At 40.8% G+C, this 18469-nt stretch overlaps 1 protein-coding gene across 1 annotated transcript in view; it reads left to right on the forward strand.

The window, feature by feature from the left end:
* The window catches only part of LOC109436875 (vascular endothelial growth factor receptor kdr-like), a 315706-nt gene extending 297694 nt beyond the window's left edge, over positions 1-18012 (forward strand). The window contains exon 31 of the mRNA XM_074323230.1: positions 12597-18012. Coding sequence (XP_074179331.1) covers positions 12597-12798 — 202 coding nt within the window. The 3' untranslated portion in view covers positions 12799-18012. The remainder of the gene's footprint in view (positions 1-12596) is intronic.
* Positions 18013-18469: the final 457 nt, after the last annotated feature.

Consider the following 18469-nt stretch of genomic DNA (forward strand, 5'->3'; position numbering starts at 1 on the left):
AAATTTGTTGAGACTGATTTTATGTCCCAATATATGGTCTATCCTTGAGAATGTTCCATGTACACTAGAAAAGAATGTATAGTCTGATGTTTTAGGATGAAGTGCTCTATATATGTCAATTATGTCCATTTCATCTAATGTGTCATTTAGGGCTGCTATTTTGTTATTTATTTTCTGTTTGGATGATCTATCCATAGCTGTCAATGATGTATTTAAGTCCCCTAGTATAATTGTGTTTTGGTCAATTTCTCCCTTTAGTTCTGTTAGTAGGTGCTTGGTATATTTCGGTGCTCCCTGATTGGTGGCGTAAATATTGATGTCTGTTATGTCTTCTTGTTGTACAGTTCCCTTCACCATTATGAAATGTCCATCTTTGTCTCTTGTTATCTTTTTCACCTTGAAGTCGGTTTCATCTGATATTATTATGGTTACACCTGATTTTCTCTGGGTACCATTTGCTTGGAGTGTCAATTTCCACCCTTTCACTTTGAGTCTATGCTTGTCCTTGTAGCTGAGATGTGTCTCTTGGAGACAGCATATGGTTGGGTTTAGTTTTTTGATCCAATCTGCTACTCTGTGCCTTTTTATTGGTGAGTTCAGTCCATTTACATTTAGGGTGATTATTGATATGTGAGGATTTCCTGTCATTCTATCTTTAGTTTTCTGGTAAGGCTGTGTCTCCATTGTTTCTTTGCCTTTTTGTTGTTGTCTATTATTTCTGTGTGGTGGTATTCTATGATGTTTCCCTCTGTTTCTTATTTTATTACAGTATATATTTCATTTCTGGATTTTTTTTTGACTGGGTACCATTATGATTAAGTAAAAGAAACTTTAATATTTATAGTAATTCATTTTCTACGTCATGCTTACTTTCTCCATTCCCATATTTCGGTTCAGGCCTTTACTGTCCCTCTCTTTATGTTTTGGTTGCCACAAATTGTCCCTGTTGATGGTGGTCGAATAGCCTCCTTTAGTATTTCTTGTAGTGCAGGTCGTGTATTAGAAAATTCCCTCAGCTTCTGTATGTCTGGAAAGGTCTTTATTCCTCCTTCATATCTAAAGGATATCTTTGCTGGATATATTATTCTTGGCTCATGATTTCTCTCTTTCAATAGTTTGAATATTTGGTTCCACTCCCTCCTGGCTTGTAGAGTTTCTGCTGAAAATTCTGGTGATTATCTAATGGGCTTTCCTTTGTAAGTTGCTGTCTTCTTTTCCCTGGCTGCCTTGAGGATTCTTTCTTTTTCGTTGATTTTAGACAGCTTCAATACAATGTGCCTTGGAGAAGGCCTGTTGGGATTGAGGTAACTAGGTGTTCTATTTGGTTCTTGGATTCGAGGATCCAGTTCTGTCCACAAGTTTGGAAAGTTCTCATCAACAATTTGTTTGAATATATTCTCTCTTCCCTTCTCTCTTTCTTCTCCTTCTGATATACCCATTATCCTTATATTGCTGTTTCTGATGGAGTCAGAAACTTATTGTAGAGTTCTTTCATTTCTTTTAAGTCTCAAGTCTCTTTCTTCTTCCATCTGTGTCATTTCCAGGTTTCTATCTTCGATGTCACTGATTCTTTCCTCCATATGGTCAAGTCTACTACCTAAGCTGGTTATTTCATTCTTAATTTCTTCTATTGAGTTCTTAATCTCCAGAAATTCTGTTTGTTTGTTTTTTAAATTGCAATCTCTTTTGTAAAATGCTCATGCTGTTCTTTGAGTGTGTTTCTGAGTTCATTTAACTGCCTATCTGTGTTTTCTTGTATCTCGTTGAGTTTTTTCAGAGCTGCAATCTTGAATTCTCTGTCATTTAAGTCACATATTTCCATATGTTTAATTTCCTTTTCTGGAAACTTTGCACTTTCTTTCTGAGCTGTCTTGTTGTCTTGGTTATTCATGGCAACCACCTATTTATTATTTCTCTTCCTAGACATCACCAGGAGTAGCTTGTGCAACAGGTTGATAGGAAGAGGTCTTTGTTTTGCTTTCCAGTACTTGTTGATAGAATGTTTTATTTTCTCTCCTACTGCAGCCTTTTTTTCTCTTACACTATAGTGCTATGTTTTCTCTGCACTATTCCAGCTTTTCACACAATGGGGAGATTCCCTGGAAGGTGGGGTTCTCCTCTGTGAATAGTTCACCTGGGTCACAGGGTGCAGTGTCCTTGTGGGTATGTGGAGAGCTTTTGAATTTCCAAAGCTCTTCCTGCACCAGATTCAGAGCCCACGTGTTTCAGCAGTTATGTTTACTCCTGCAGGGATCCACCCAGATTGTGGGAACAGGGGCAGCGTTATTTGTGAGAGGTGGCCCAGAACAATGGCGGTGCCCACCACCACAGCCAGTCCTGCTTCCACATCTCCCTCCCCTTTTCCGGAACTTGTTGGGCTCTGATTCTGTATCTGTGGACCACAGTTCTCAGAACAGCAAATATTCTGTGCTTTTGATCTGATACCACTATTGTCCTGCTTCTAGCACTAGGAAGGTGGGGGCGGGGCGAGCTCTGGGAGGGTAGGGAGGGGGCAGCTGTCTCAGTGCCTAAGGCTTCCGTTCTCTGCTCAGCAGTGAGGGCTTAAACCACCATTTTCAGTCTTCTTCCCTCAGTCTTTTCTCCGAGGTCTCTGTCGTGAGCATTATGTTCAGCCGTGTTATATGCTGTCCCCTCAGCCTTGCAGGCCATAATCAGAGTCCTAGCAGTCCAAGTTCTTCCCTCTCCCTCAGCTGCCGTAGTTCTGGGATTCAGTGAGCTCGGAGCACTGAGCTAGGTTTGCATCCTCTGCCCGTGAGGGTCTGCCTCTGCACTTCTCCCTTTCCTACCCCCCTGCTCATGTGATTCGCTCGCCTTTAGGTGAATTCAGTAGTGGGTCTCTTCGTCTTGCCTGTGTGCTGTGCAGGGAGTCCTTTGTGGAGTTATAGTTGTTAGATTTGTTGTAAATTCTAGGGGAGATTCACAGAGGCTCACCTCATGCTGCCATTTTGATGATGTCTCCCTAAAGTAATTCTTGATTGGTATGTGCTTAGTCCATTTTGTTAATTGGTTTTTTAATGTTTTTGTAGTTGTTCTCTGCTCATTTTTTCTTCTCTTTACATCTTTTATTTATATTAACCTACCCCCAAAATCCCCTCCCATCATTCACCCTGATAAAGCTAGTACCAATCTGACACCATACATAGTTATTACAATATTATTGGCTATATTCCTTATGCTATACCCTACACCCCAATGACTACTTTATAACAACCAATATGTACTTCTTAATCCTTTCCCCTTTTTCACCCACTACTCTCAACCCACTCTCCCATCCAATAACCATCAAAATATTCTCTGAAGTGTAAGATATTCATAGTAGCAGTAGTACGAGTGCTGCACAGTGCATTGTGCCATGTCAAAAAGAACAAGACATAGTTCCTGTCTAGAACAATAGACATGGAAGACAGATGAGTGATTCAGAGATGGCAGTGGTTGGATAGAAGCAGTTTTATGGCAAGTTATATTAAATTCTGAGACTATTGGAAGACTTGTTTAAAAAGGGAATTTACAAAGTAAATCCAATTTTGAGAATAGATCTTGGAAATGTTTGCTTCAAGTGATTTAGGTTTTCTTATATTTATTAAAAGTGAATTACATAAGATAAGAATGTACATTTTGTTAATAAAATTTCACTTTCTTATGTTTAAAAAAATGTTCTGTGTATCTATGAGTTTGTTACTGTTTTGTTTGTTCATTTACTTTGTTTTTTAGATTCCACACATATAGGAAAACACATTGCATCTGTCTTTCTCTGTTTGATATACTCCACTCAGCACAATACCCTCCATCCATGCAGCCACAGATGGCAAGAACCCATTCCCTTCCATGGCCGAGCAATATTCCATTGTGTATATACCACCTACTCTTTATTCATTCATCCATCGATGGACTCCCAGTCTGCCTCCCCATCTTGGCCTTGTAAACAATGTTGCAATGGACATATGGGTACACATGTCCCTTCAAAGTAGTGCTTTGTTTTCTTTGGATAAATACCCAGACGTTGTATTACTGGGTCTTTTTTGTCTTCTGTTATAACCTTTGTTTGAAAATCTGTTTTGTTTGGTATAAGTATTGCTGTGGCAGCTTCCTTTTCTTTCTTTCTTTCTTTCTTTCTTTCTTTCTTTCTTTCTTTCTTTCTTTCTTTCTTTCTTTCGTCTCTCTCTCTCTCTCTCTCTCTCTCTCTCTCTCTCTCTCTCTATCTCTCTCTCTCTCTCTCTTTCTCCCTCTCTTTTCCTTCCTTTCTTCCTTTTCTTTTCCTTCCTTCCTTCCTTCCTTCCTTCCTTCCTTCCTTCCTTCCTTCCTTCCTTCCTTCCTTCCTTCCTTTCCATTTTTGTGGAGTATTTTTTTTCCATCCCTTTACTTTCAATCTGTGTGTCTTTTGACATGAAATTAGTCTCTGGTAGGCAGCATATGTAAGGGTCTTTTTTGTTTGTTTGTTTGTTTTTCCATTCTGCCACCCTATCTTTTGAGTGGAGTATTTATTCCATTCACAATTAAAGTAGTTGCTGATAGATATGTAGTTATTGCCATTAATTTTTTATATTTTTTATTATTTTTTTCATCTTAAAGAAGTCCCTTTGACATTCTTTGTATTACTGGTTTGGTGGTAATGAACTCCTTTAGTGTTTTCTTGTCTGGGAAACACTTTATCGGTCCTTCAACTCTAAACGATAGCTTTGCCGAGTAGAGTAATCTTGGTTGTAGTCCTTGTTTTTATCACTTTAAGTATTCTGTGCCAATCCTTTCTGGCCTGCAATTTCTGTTGAGAAATCAGCGATGGTCTTATGAGAGTTCCCTTGTAGGTAACTACCGTGTTTCCCTGAAAATAAGACCTAGCCAGACAATCAGTTCTAAAACATCTTTTGGAGTAAAAAATAATATAAGACCCAGTATTATATTATATTATATTATATTATATTATATTATATTATATTAAGCATACTACATTAAAGACCGGGTCTTATAGTAAAATAAGACTGGGTCTTATATTAAATTTTTGCTCCAAAAGAAGCATTAGAGCTGATTGTCCAGCTAGGTCTTATTTTCAGGGAAGCACGGTAACTGCTTTCCTCTTGCTGCTTTTAAGATTCTCTGTCTTTAACCTTTGACATTTTAATTATGATGTGTCTTGATGTGGGCCTGTTTGAGTTTATCTTGTTTGGGACTCCCTGCACTTCCTGGGCTTGTATATCTATTTTCTTTGCCAGGTTAAGGATGCTTTACATCATTATTTCCTCAAATAGTTTTTCAATCCTTGCTCTCTCTCTTCTCCTTCTGGTACCCCTGTGATGCATATGTTGGTATACTTGATGTTGTCCCAGAGGCCCCTTAAGCTATCCTAAATTTTTTAGATTTTTTTTTCTGTTCTGATTGGGTATTTTCTGCTACCTTATCTTCTAAATCACTGATTTGATCCTCTGCTTCATCTACTTTTGATTCCCTCTATTATACAGTTCATTTCAATTATTATATTCTTTATTTCTGATCCGTTCATTTTTTGTTTTCTGTCTCCATTTTTATATTTCCTATCTCTTTGTTGAAGTTCTCTCTGAGATCATTGAGCATCCTTACAGCCAGTGTTTTGAACTCTGCATCTGATAGAATGCTTGTCTCCCTTTTGTTTAGTTCTTTTTCTGAAGATTTGTTCTTTTATTTGGGACATGTTTCTTTGTCTCCAATTTGGCTGTCTCCTTCTGTTTGTTTCTGTGTATTGGGTAGGGCTGCTAAGCCTCCCAGTCTTAGTAGAGTGGTCTTATGTAGTAGGTGCCTTGTGGGGCCCAGTGGTACAGTCTCCATGTTCACCTTAGTTAGGTTCTGCAGGTGTATCCCTTGTGTGGGTTGTGTGTGTCCTCCTGTTGTAGTTGAGCCTTGATGATGTTGGCACTTCAGTGGGAGGGATTGACCCTCAGGCTGATTGGTTGTAAGGACTGGCTGTGACTACAGTGGAGGAGCTACAGTGCAAGGGCTGACCCTACAGAGCTGGATTCACTTTAGCAGTGCTCTGGTTCTTGCTGAGTCCACCCTTTGTGTGTCATCCTTGGAGGTGGTTGGATGAAACTCTGGCTCAATCTGAAGCTGGTTACCAGGTGTGGTAGCACCAAGCCTTCCTGGGAGCTGCCCCACCACAGGCCAAGTTCATCAGTATCTGTGCCCTGCCCGGGGCCTCTTGTCATGAGCCACAAAGCAATCTACCGATGGCCACTAGTTGCACTGGGCTTTGTAGTGCTTTGAGAGGCCAAGCCACAAACTGAGGCTAGGTCCCACTAGTGCCAGGCTTGGGGCTGTTTACCAAGATGTACAGGACACACTGAGGTTAGATGCTGCCTGTTTGGGTTTTGTGAAACTTTTAGAGATTTTAGAAACCTTTGAGAGATTTGTCTTGGCAGCATAAGCTGTATGGAGAAACCACTGGAAGCAGCTTGGGTCGTCCTACAAGTTGGGTGGGGTGGTGTGTCAGGGCAGCACCAGATTGGGGCAAACAAATGGTGTTAGCTATGTTGGTGGAGACTCAGATATGTGTGTCTTTTCTTTCGATTTGTTGGTTTTCTTTAGTGTTTGTAGGGGTTCCTTTATTTTTATTTTTTGTGTATTTTTGTAGGTTTTTGGTTGTAGTTTGTAGTTACCATGAGGTTAATATTATATACATGTTTATCTATAGCAATCTATTTTAAGCTGATGGGCATTTAAGATCAAACAGATTATAAAACCACTACCCCTCCCCAACATTATATTTTTGATGTCATATTTTATATCTTTTTATTTTTTTTGTGTCCCCTATTTGTTTAGTTATAGGTAATTTTGCTACTACTTTTAACTTCCATATTGGCTTTTTAAGTGTTTGATCCCCTATGTTTATTATATATTTGCTTTTACTGGTGAGATTTTTTTCTTTCCTGTATTTTCTTATTTCTGGTTATGGCCTTAGGTTCTCTGCATAAAGAAGACCCTTTAACATTTCTTGTAATTACAGTTTAGTGATTGTGAACTACTTTAGTTTTTGCTTGTCTGAGAAACCCTTTATCTCTCCTTCAATTCTGAATAACAATCTTGATGGGTATAGTATTCTAGGTTGTAGGTATCTTTTTTGCATCACTTTAAATATTTCCTGCCACACCCTTTTGGCCTGTAAAATTGATGATGAGAAATCATCTGATAGTCTTTTGGGGTTTTATGTGACTTATTTACCTCTTGCTCTATTCAAGTTTGTTTCTTTACCATTTTTTTCTTTTCTTTCTTACCTTCTTTATTTATTTATTTATTTATTTATTTATTTATTGACATTTTAATGATATTATGTCTTTCTGTGAGTCTTTTGGGATTCATCTTGTTTGGAACTCTTTGTGTTTCCTGTACCTGGATGTCTGTTTCCTTCCCCAGATAAGGAAAGTTTTCAGCCATTATTTCTTCAAATATACTTTCTGCCCTTTTCTCTCTCTTCTCCTTCTAGAATCACTGCAATAGAAACAGTAGAGCACATGATCTTGTCCCATAGGTCCCTTATACTACCCTCATTTTTAAATCTTTTTTTTTTTTCATTTTGCTTCTCTGATTGGGTGATTTCCACTATTCTGTTTTGCAGGTCTTGCTAATCTGTTGTTCTGGATTAACTAATCTGCTGTCAATGCTTTCTAAAGTATTTTTTCATTCCAGTTATTGTATTCTTCATTTCTGATTATTTATTTATTATATTTTCTACCTTTTGTTGAAATTATCTCTGAATTCTTCTGTTCCACTCTCAAGTTTATTGCACATCCTTATGACTGTTTCCTTGAATTTTTTATCATGCAAATTATTTTTCTTTATTTCATTCGAGTTTTTCCTCTGGGATTTTTTTCTTTCTTCCTTCATTTGAGCCATATTCTTCTTTCTCCCCATTTTGTTTAACTTTCTATTTTTTTTCCTATGAGCTAGAGGAAATAGCTATCTCTTTCAATCTTTAAAAAGTAGACTTGTGTAGAAGTAGCCTCTGTGAAGACTGTCCAGGACGGTTTATAGGCTGGCTGAAGTTGAGGCAGGCTTTGCAGGGACTGGTGTGTTGCATGGCCAGAAAGAGAGGGTTCCAGGTGGGGTAGCCTGGTGTACATTCATGTGCTGTAGCTCCTTATTGTTCTGGCTATCCCTGGTCAGAATGCAATCAGGGCTTGGGAACCTTATATTAATTTTTGCTCCAAAAGACATGTGTGTGCTTCCTTGCCCATCTGATCTGGGCATGGCTGCCCAGTGTGTGTGTGTGGCATACCCTGTTGCTTTGTCTGTTACTGAGCTGAGTCTGTTAGGAGCTGCTGTGTGTGTGTGTGTGTGTGTGTGTGTGTGTGTGTGTGTGACAGCACCCTATTTGTTCCACACTTTCTCCAGGCAGGGCAACCCTGTATTCACATGCAGCAGTGCCCTATTAGTTCTACACTTTCTCTATATGGGGCAGCCCTGTGTGCATGTACCATGATGCCTTGATAGTTCTTCATTTTCTTTGGATTCTGTAATCCTATGTGCACATACAGCATCTCCTTACTAGTTCCACACTTTCTTCCAATGGGGTGGCCCTGTGTGCAGGCACTGCATTACCTTGCTATTTCCACACTTTCTCTGGGTGGTGTAGCTTTATGTGTATGCGCAGCAGCACCCTACTGTTTTCACACTTTATCTGGATGAGGAAGCCCTATGTACAAGAACTACAGTGCCCTGCTAGGTTTACACTTTCTCTGGATGGGGCAGCCCTATGTGTGTGTGGAGCTCAGTGGTTGTGTGCAGCAGTACTTTGTTGTACCTGCTGAATCAATTTCCAGGTGGAGGGTCCCTGTATTTGAGCACTCTGGCACACTTCTGTTCCTTTTGTAGCTAGCTTCATGAGGAGTGCCTTGGGATGGTTACAGCAGCCCTGAAGTTTGGCCAGATCACCTGAATAAAGCACCCTCTTGCTATCCAAGTGCAGGGGAAATGCAAAGAATTGCACTCACTGGTCCCTCTGGTCCTGGGGAGTTCCCTCAACTCCTGAAGAGCTCTAACAGTTCCCCAACCTTCTCTGTGTCGTCTCTTTCTTTTGTTTGTTGTGCAAAAGCTGCTAATTTGGCCCTCTGTTATCTCTCAGGAAGAATTGCTCTAAATATGAATATACATATGATGTGTCCTTGGGAGGGGAAAAGCTCAGCATCTTCCAATGCCCCATCTTGGACCTGCCTCTCCTTAATGTCTTTTGATGATTCCTGGTTTCATGCCTCTTAGGATTCCTGTCTAAAGATACATGGTAGATAAAGAGTAAACTCTGTGAATTCACTACATTGTTGTACCTCAAATCCTCAGATTCCTAAGCTATTTGGCTTCTTTTTTCCAGTTTTCAGAGTCCTTCTATCATTTCCTGTTGAGCTGTTTCCAAGACATTTAGTTGTATTAAAATGGGAGTCACAGAGAAATGAAAGTGTATGCCATTTTGTTAGTATTTGCTTTTTATTCTTCACAGCTGCACTATTCATTTCTCCTGAGCCAGCTCATTCCATCAAGCTGGGATATTGGCAGTCCCACTAGTCATTGAATGTCATCCTCAAGAGTTTAGGGAAAAATGTGTACTGTGATTCATCTGGGAATGCTATTAAGCCAGCAATAGCCCTGAGCAAGGGCAGAGCAGTTTATTGCTCTTTGTTCATGTTGGGAAAGAATGTGTTCTCTACACATCCTCCTGTAGATTTCATTTGAGATCTGCTGGAGATTCAGGTTTCAATGTTGATTCATGATTTGTGTAGTTTTCAGGGCAGCCACCTGTGACATAAAGTAATTCCAGTTTCTTGTCCTTTTTCCTTTTCATGTGCATCACATTTAACCAGGTTCAGTTTTTCAGAAAGCCACTAGACTTGGCATTGGGCTGCAGGTATAAACTATGTTACTCTGGGTCAGCCACCACCTATTCTGCCATATGTTGGGCTCAAATACAGCCATATGCACAATCCCTTTGGCTGCAGCATTCTCGTATCTAGCATGACAATTCCACTCAAAGACCAAGGCGGCCATATATGGTTGTGCAGGTTGTGTCCTGTACAAGGGTACCCAGGCCATGTATCCTATCATGGTGACACATCTATTTTTATCCCAAAGAAAAGGGCCCTTTTCTGTAATCCACACAAAAACGCCAAATGGTCTACTGGAAGCCCTGTCAATGTTCATCCCTCTACAGTTGCTCCATGATGACTAAGGAAACCTAATACTTCTAATTGGAAGCATTGATTTGAGCATTCCTCTGAAAATTTTGGAAAAGAGACTTAACTACCTTTCTGAGCTTCATTTTCCGTATTTATATAATGACAAAAAATAATGGTTATTTTGTATGGACATTTTAAGTGAAATTAAATGAGACTGAATACATACAAGTGGTTGTAAATTGTGACGTTCTATACAACTGGTGGTCATTGTACTGCAGTCTAGATGAAGAAATAAAACAAACATTAAAAAGTCACCAACCAAACAAAGCGTGGAACGTAAAATGGTACAAGGGATGGGGCAAAGGGACAGCATTAATACTAACAGCTAACACGTTTAAAACACTTACCATGTACCAGTCTGTTCCAACTACCGTGCTTCCCTGAAAATAAGACCGGGTCTTATATTAATTTTTGCTCCAAAAGATGCATTAGGGCTTATGTTCAGGGGATGTCATCCTGAAAAATCATTCTAGGGCTTATTTTCTAGTTAGGTCTTATTTTCCAGGAAACACGGTAGTTTATGTGTAAAAACATATTTTGCCATTACAATTCTATGTGGTTATTATGTATTTCCTTGATGAGGAAACTGAGGCACAGAGAGCCTTAGTAACTTAACCAATAGCATAGCTGGGATTTGAACCTAAGAAATCTGGCCTCTAGAGTCCTCTCTTCTGACTACATACTTTAAGAGTTCAGAAAGGGAAGGCTTCCATACTGGGATGGTAGGGTGTGGCTTTCTGGCAAAGTGGGATCTGAATAAGACCTGTGAAGATGAGTATAATTTAGATGAGTGTGTAAGAAGAGAGAAGGTATTCCAGTTAGAAAAAGGCATGAGCAAAAGCAGAGAAAGAAGGAGGCCAAGAAGTGTTTGACAGGTAGGAGAATAGACAGATTTGGCCATGGTGGGGAAATGAGGTGGCTCCAGGTCCACTTAACCACGGCCTACTTTTAGGACAAAGCTTAAAAGTTTATTCTCAATGTGAGATGATATGACACTTGTTATCATAGCCTCTCTCAAGTCAGGCAGCTTTTACCCAGGAGATAAATGTCTTAAGCCACAAAAGAGTAAGCGGTAATGGTGAGAGTAAGGCATCTACTACCTGCCAGAGAAACCATATATCTTTAAGTGATAAGACACCATATCAGGGGTCCACTTTGCTACAGAGGCCTGGGCCCCTCATACATGACTCCCTATCCCCATATTCCCTGAACCCATGCAAGCTTATTTAAGGAGGGTATGGGGGAAGCTGTAACATTTTTTTCAACTTGAAAAATTCTAGATGTAACTGAATTAGATTCCAGGAAAAATAAATATGTGTTTTGTTTCCTATGAGCTGGCGTAGAATAAAATTATAGCTCTTAATCAAAGTTACTATGTAAAGTACTCTCATTAAATACTCATTAAGAGCTCTGTTAACCTCGTAGAAAGATGGGGGTTCTTGCCCCCAGATCATAACCCAGCATTTGGCTCCAGAAGGCCTGGGACCCAAAATAGTCTGTACAACAAGGAAGGACCCTTGAGTCAGTGCCCACAGGCACTAACCTCCACTCAGGGCTGCCAAGGATTATTGGATGAGAGAGACACAGAGAGAAGGAAGTTCCATTCTGCCTTAGGGGCTCAGGATGAGGAAGAGAGGGAATAGGAGTAGAGAGACTCAGGGCCCTGATGCCACTACAGTGCTCCAGGATTCAGAGAAGGGAATTGCTTCCTGCTGCCCCACCCCTACTGAAACCATTCTGGGAGGCCAGGAAACCTTTCACTCCTGCTTTTACATATGAGGAAAGTGAGTGATAGTCAAGAGAAAAACTAGTGTAGGGTGACAGAGGATTCTTCTTGTGGCAGAAAGCATGATACCTGAAAGCTTTAAGTTAAACTATATGTAATTGCCGTTTTTATAGGCCAGAAATAGTCAAATAAGATACTAGAGCCCAAAAGACTTTAAAGATCCTCTAATCCAACTCTCTTTCCTCATATTCATCCTACAGATGAAGAAATTGAAGCCCATAATGTGACTCTTCCAAAGTTACACAGCTCTGTTGAATTTCCTGGGGCTTGAAGCAGTATTAACAGTGAATACAAGCCACATTGTAAATATTCCTGGTGGCTTTCCCCAGTCAGATTAGAAACTGCCTGCTAGAAAGGACCACAATTCCAATTCCTATTTCTTCAGTTTCCCCATTTGCCTAGCACAAGATCACCACATCAGTGCATTTACACCTACACTGACCTTTGACTTCCCCAAAGGGAGAAACTTGATATTTTCAAAAGGAGCTTCCTCAATGTCTGCCAGCCTCTGGAACTCCTCTGTCTAAAATATGCTCTCCTATCTGCCAAACTATCAGTCCTAAGCTAAGCATGTTTTTTTTTTTTTCTCTCCCTCTGACCAGCCTGAGAACTGTCAGCAAGAACAACGAGACCATTCAGAGGGAGACTGAGATGGAGTTTGTAAAATACCACTCAGCCCTTGAGCTTGAAGAGGAAGACCAGATGAAAGAGACTTCCCTCCTGCCACTGGATCCTACCCTCGAATGCCACAGTCCACCACCCGACTATAACTCTGTGGTCCACTATAGTATCCTACCCATGTAATCTAATACCAGTGCCCTTCCTTTGCTGCCCCTTTTCAAACTAATCTCTTTTTGCCTCAGAAATCCCCAATTCTTTCCACGTCCAGGTCATAATAACAGAATTACTAACTTGGGATTGGAGAATGAAAGAACATCTCGACAGAGAATCTCTATTCTTCACACCTTTGGGGGATACAGCTGGCCTAAACCAGGCCCCCAGGCCTGATAGAGAGACAACAAGATGTTCAGTCCCATTTCTTTTCCTATTAAACACCAGTTACCCTACTTGGGTGTTACAGACCCACAACAGCACCTTCAGTAATTCCATATGGAACCATCCCAACTTGGCCCATTATACTTCTATGAGGGCCACTGAAAGGAACAATCTCTGTTGACCCCTCAAAGACCTGCAGAGCCTCCAATAAGGAACTTTGACCCCATCATATTCAGATCTTAACAATCAGCCTCCAAGCAGGGCTTCGTAGACTTTTACCTGGATAAAAGTCTTAGAAACAATTAAAGCAGCCATTGTTCAGACCTAAAATCGACTAGGGTTTGACAGTGGAAGTAGTAGACAGCTCTTTGCCTGCAATGTTTCCCATGAGGCATCTAACACTCCACAGCCTCCTTTGCATTCAAGCAATTTCTAACAGCTCCAATGGAAATTGGGCATGCCTTGTATATTTAGGATACGCTCCACATACACTGCCAGTATCATCACCTTTGTGTTGTTCCCATGCCAGAAAACATCCAATCAGATTCTCTGGCTATTACCCAATACTCATGTGGATTTCAAGAACACCATGACTTTAATATATAAGCCCCCAAATCCACATGTCAGGTAAACAGCAGCGCACAAAGTGTATCTGCATGGACTCAGACAAAAGAAATGAGGGGAGGGTTTGTACCTGCTGCCCTTCCAGATTGGCCTGTACTTCTCCACTTCCAGAAAGCCCCTGTAGCTACCTCTCTGTTGAAGAAGGAACCTGTAGTTATCCTCCTGGGGGCCAAGGGTGATTATGCTAAATACTGACACTATCTGTAGTCTCCCCTTTCAAAAGCAACTATGCAGTTGAATCACATCGAACAAGGCAGTGCCTCCCAACTGCACCCTAAACCAAAGATCATGAAGTTACACCAGGCTAGACAACATGCTCATCCCTGGATTGCATGAGGAGACTATCCACTGACTTTAAAAGTAGTGAGCCTCTTCCTCTGATTCATTTTCATAGCATCAGGGGGAAAAAAGAAGCAAGCAGCATTCTACAAAAATGAGCACCTGAAAGACACTCTGGTTCTTTCCTACTTCCCCTTTTGTAAACAGGAAAAGTAAGAACCAGAAAAGAGAAGGGGCTTGCATGCATGTTTCCTGACTACTACTCAATGCTTTCCATTGTTTGGACGATGTAGCCACACATGTGCATATATATAAACACCTACTAATATAAACAAGAATGCCACTGGAAGAAACCCCAAGAGTAGTTTTTTTTTCCCCCCTTTGCTTTCTTTTTGGCTAGCATACACCCAGAAAATATGTCTTCTTCATGGAAACAGAGGCCTGGGCTTCTGCTCCAACTACTCCCATCTCTTCTGTAGTGGCCCAAAGAATCCTAGAACTGCTCAAAGTCAATTTTCACTTGTGACCCAAGAGCGTTAGTGATGTAAAAGGCAGTGAAAGTCAGGCTAGGTCCATGTCCTGTCTATTTAAGAAGTTTGTAAAACTGCCCAGACACACAGGGCTATAAGTCCTAGAAAAACCCTGGTTTGGGGATACTCAGAACCAAGAGGTAACTGCAAACCTTTTTACCTGCCCATGACTTAGCCTACTGACAATACTAGAAACATCTGTGCTTGGCTCAACAAGTAGTGCCACGTGTGTGGTGGAAGAAATGGGGGAATCACCACCAGCCTCCAACCACTGTGTATCCTTGAAAATAAGACCTAACCGGAAAATAAGCCCTAGCATGATTTTTCAGGATGACATCCTCTGATCATAAGCCCTAATACATCTTTTGGAGCAAAAATTAGTATACGATCCAGTCTTATTTTCAGGGAAATACAGTACTACCAGGGTGGTCTTCTTCTTCCAGCTTTCTTCAGGAAGTGATTATGTTGTGGCTGTGCTCCCAGGAAATGGTCTGAATAAGCTTTGCCACTGACTTAAGTAGATCCTGTGAGTTGAATGAAGTAAGCTACCACTAGGAGGTTATGGTGAAAGGCCAAGCCTTGTTCCTTCCTCTTGCCTGTCTCTGCTGAGGAAATTATGGGTCTAGAGATAGGAAGAAATTGATCATCATTTGAACACCTATCCAGTGAGAATTCCCAGTTGTCCCTGATGGTCAGCAGCTTTGCTATGGGACAGCCTTGGCTAACACAAATTATGCGTAGTGGGATACCCAGGAACAGAGTCAATGATACTCTCGTCACATTTATGATTTAGCTTAACTGGGGGAAAGAGTCTTTCAAGTGTTCAAAAAATTCTCCAGTGATGTGCATCATTCTTCTATCCAGTGTTTTAGTGAAGAGAAGTTCATCCCATAATTTGTTCAGCAAGAGGATTCCCCTTTGGCTGGACATGCTTGTATTGCATCTGCTTTATAAAAAAGTGTTTCCTTGAGGCAGACACTGACCAGAACTTTCAACAGGACTTCATGTAGCTACAAAGGCAATATAGACATCTTTAGTAAATTCCAAGGATCCCTCACAAGATGTCTCAGGAAATATAATTTATGAAGAAATGACCACATTCCTCTCCATAAGATTTCATGATGGGTTGCTTAGACCAGCAAACAACAGTAACATTTTAAAGTGTTAAACTGTTGAACTAAATGTTACTCTGAAGTTCCAGCTTTTGAATTGATATCATTCATACCTTATCTTGTTAGTATAATTAAGTCTGGACTAGCTGTCCTAGAGCAAAAAGCCACTTCAGAGTGGGCTGCCTTGGCCCAATTACTTAAGGCAATTGCCTCCACTTTTTCACTACTGTTCTCAACTGCTGAAGATCTCTTTTGTCTCTGTCCCCATTCTCCACTGTACCTCATATTGTGCCAAGGCCAGGGAAGATAAGCAGTAAGGGAGGCTCCTCACTTCTGTTTACCCCCTGAATGGGGGAAAACTTCCATCAAGAATGTCCCTTCTCACCTGAAGGGTGGGCAGGTATCCCAGACCTCTGCAGACCATAGTGAGCAGGTATAGTGAAGCAACCAGCATTCCATTACCTTATTGAAATATTCTTGTCCACAGCCTACAGTGGATACATTACCCAAATGTTACTGTCTTTTGTAGATATTTTACTAATCTATTGTTTTAAGCTTAACTATTACTCCTTCAAATTACTAGAGTATATTTTTATGTAGCCATATACACATATATACAGAAATGATGTTTCTAACTTGTTATGCCAAACCAAAAGTTGCATATTATAATGGCAACCTTCTGCAGGTTGAACCACTTCTCATGCAGAGTGAACAATGGTTTCCAATAATAGTTCCAAATGTCAGACACTTCATTCCTCTCTGGGAATTACGAGACCATATCTTCTTGCACTGAGCTGCTTCCAGTGCTCCAGGTTGGGCAAATGTTCTGTCAAGCTCTAGGTAAGTTTCACTCTGCTGATAGCTCCCTTTCACTCAAGAGGATGAGAAGGAGAAATGAAGAATGGGTTGGTATTGACTCTGTTACCTATACAATTACTTGTGTGGTTGGGGAGTGAAACTTGAATTGTTAAGGGAGTCCAACTAACCACGTTTCTCAGGGATTGTTGCATGGTCCCCAGGAGTATTTCTAGTAACTTTTCTTTCTCTAATTTAGTTGGTAAAGTCTCAAGATCTTGCACTCAACATGATGGACTTTTCTTTGTCACATCGTCTGGACTACTTAACTTATTATTTCCAGACCATGGGAACAAGGCCCTTAGGACTTGGAGACACTTTTAACTCTCCAAACGAAAATTCTGAGGCCTCCAATATCCTTCTTAGGAGAATAAATGCATAGCTCATTGATAATTGCTTTTATTTGCCTATTTGGACTCCTGTGTATCTGTGAGTGCTTAGCAGCATACTTGTTAGGGAATCACTCCCAGGAGTTGGCAAAGGTGATTTTGCATGGCTGGGAAGGGTACTTTGGCTAAGATGCCCCCCTCTGCTCTGCAGTTCTACAAACGCCTCCAAGAGGCCCTCTGACCCCAATATATATATATTCATGCCAAAAGTAGCTGATAACAGAGATAGGACTGGTTTGCATACAGAGTGCTAATCTCACTCTGGTATGGTCACCAGCAGCTAGGCTGTGCTTTGTTTCCACAGTCCCTCCATTCCTCATAGACAATGTGATTCCTCCCAGAGATCCATTCTTACCTCATTCCGACCTCTCTAATCTTATCTCTTGGAAGGCATTTGAGGCGAGCTATTCAAAGAAATCACAGACCACTCTCTCTCTGGCACCCAGAGATACACTTACAGCTAAGGTAGCAGCAGTAGTGCAACCACAAGGACATGCCTGACTGGCCCTGCCAATAAGTAGTCTAATGCAGCACTTCAGTTCTTTGAGACATGGAACTCCTCATCTGTCTCAAATAAGTCCTCACTGTATTATTCTTCCTCTCTGAATTATATAAAAGGCTCATCAACCTTTGGGGCCATCCTACCCTGCTGGTATTTCTCCCCTACCAAGATGATGCCATTCTGAACTGGGACAACTATTCCCCTTAGGTAAAAGAAAACCATTTGCTCCCGAAATAGGGTAACAGAAGAATGACAGGACGTTTTTGGTAGAGGATTGTCCTTTAACCCCTACCTTGTAATATCAAATTTTCAGTTTACCACACAGAGAAAATGGGAAGCTCTCCTTTGGACTGATGATAGTGCAATGCTAATACGGAGGTGGGCAGAGGGCCCTGGCTGGCCAATGAATGAATGTCAGGATAGTGCAATGTAGGGCTCAACAAATTTCCAGCTCTGATAAAAATTCCACTACATAAAAAGCAACCCTCTACCTCCCATAGCTCACATTTCCTTTGTAGACCTTGCTCTCCCTAACTACAAACATGCCAGAAAAATCCTAAACCTAAATAAATCCCCCATAACATACAGCTTTTCCCTAGCTTTCCCCTTAGCCACATGGAGAATGTACCCATGTGAAGAAATCCTCCCCTTCCATAAATTGTATCTTATTATTATGTAATCAAATCGTATTGTATCTTTTATTTTAAATATAGAACTATATATGTACACAATCCAGAGTCATTGTATCTCTGATCTTATTTGGCATTTATATGTTTGTGAAAGCTTTAGCTGCTGCCTCTTCCAAGCAGTACCTCTACTTCCTCTATCACTTCTACTTGGGATGGTTTTACAAAGATGAATATTATATGTGAAGTAAACAAACTTTCAGAAGACCACAAGTTTCCATTATTTCACAGGTCTGTGAAGGCAAAGAAGTGGCCTAGCTGGTTTTCAATCTGGCTTAGGACACACCTGTACTGCTGGTATCCTGTGACAACCAGGAGGGTGTTCCTGGAAACATTCAGGTTCGTCACTGGTGGGTATCAGGGAACCTGGGCCAATGGCTGACCAGTGTTTGTCTTTCTCTACGCTACAGTGTATTCGGGACGGCAAATGCAGGGTCCCTGTTTGGAAAAGAAGCTAAATGCAGAAGTTGCTCAGATTGTCCAAATAAGCAACCAGTCTCTC

Source organism: Rhinolophus sinicus, chromosome X (genome assembly GCF_036562045.2).
Source record: "Rhinolophus sinicus isolate RSC01 chromosome X, ASM3656204v1, whole genome shotgun sequence".
NCBI classification, from domain to species: domain Eukaryota; kingdom Metazoa; phylum Chordata; class Mammalia; order Chiroptera; family Rhinolophidae; genus Rhinolophus; species Rhinolophus sinicus.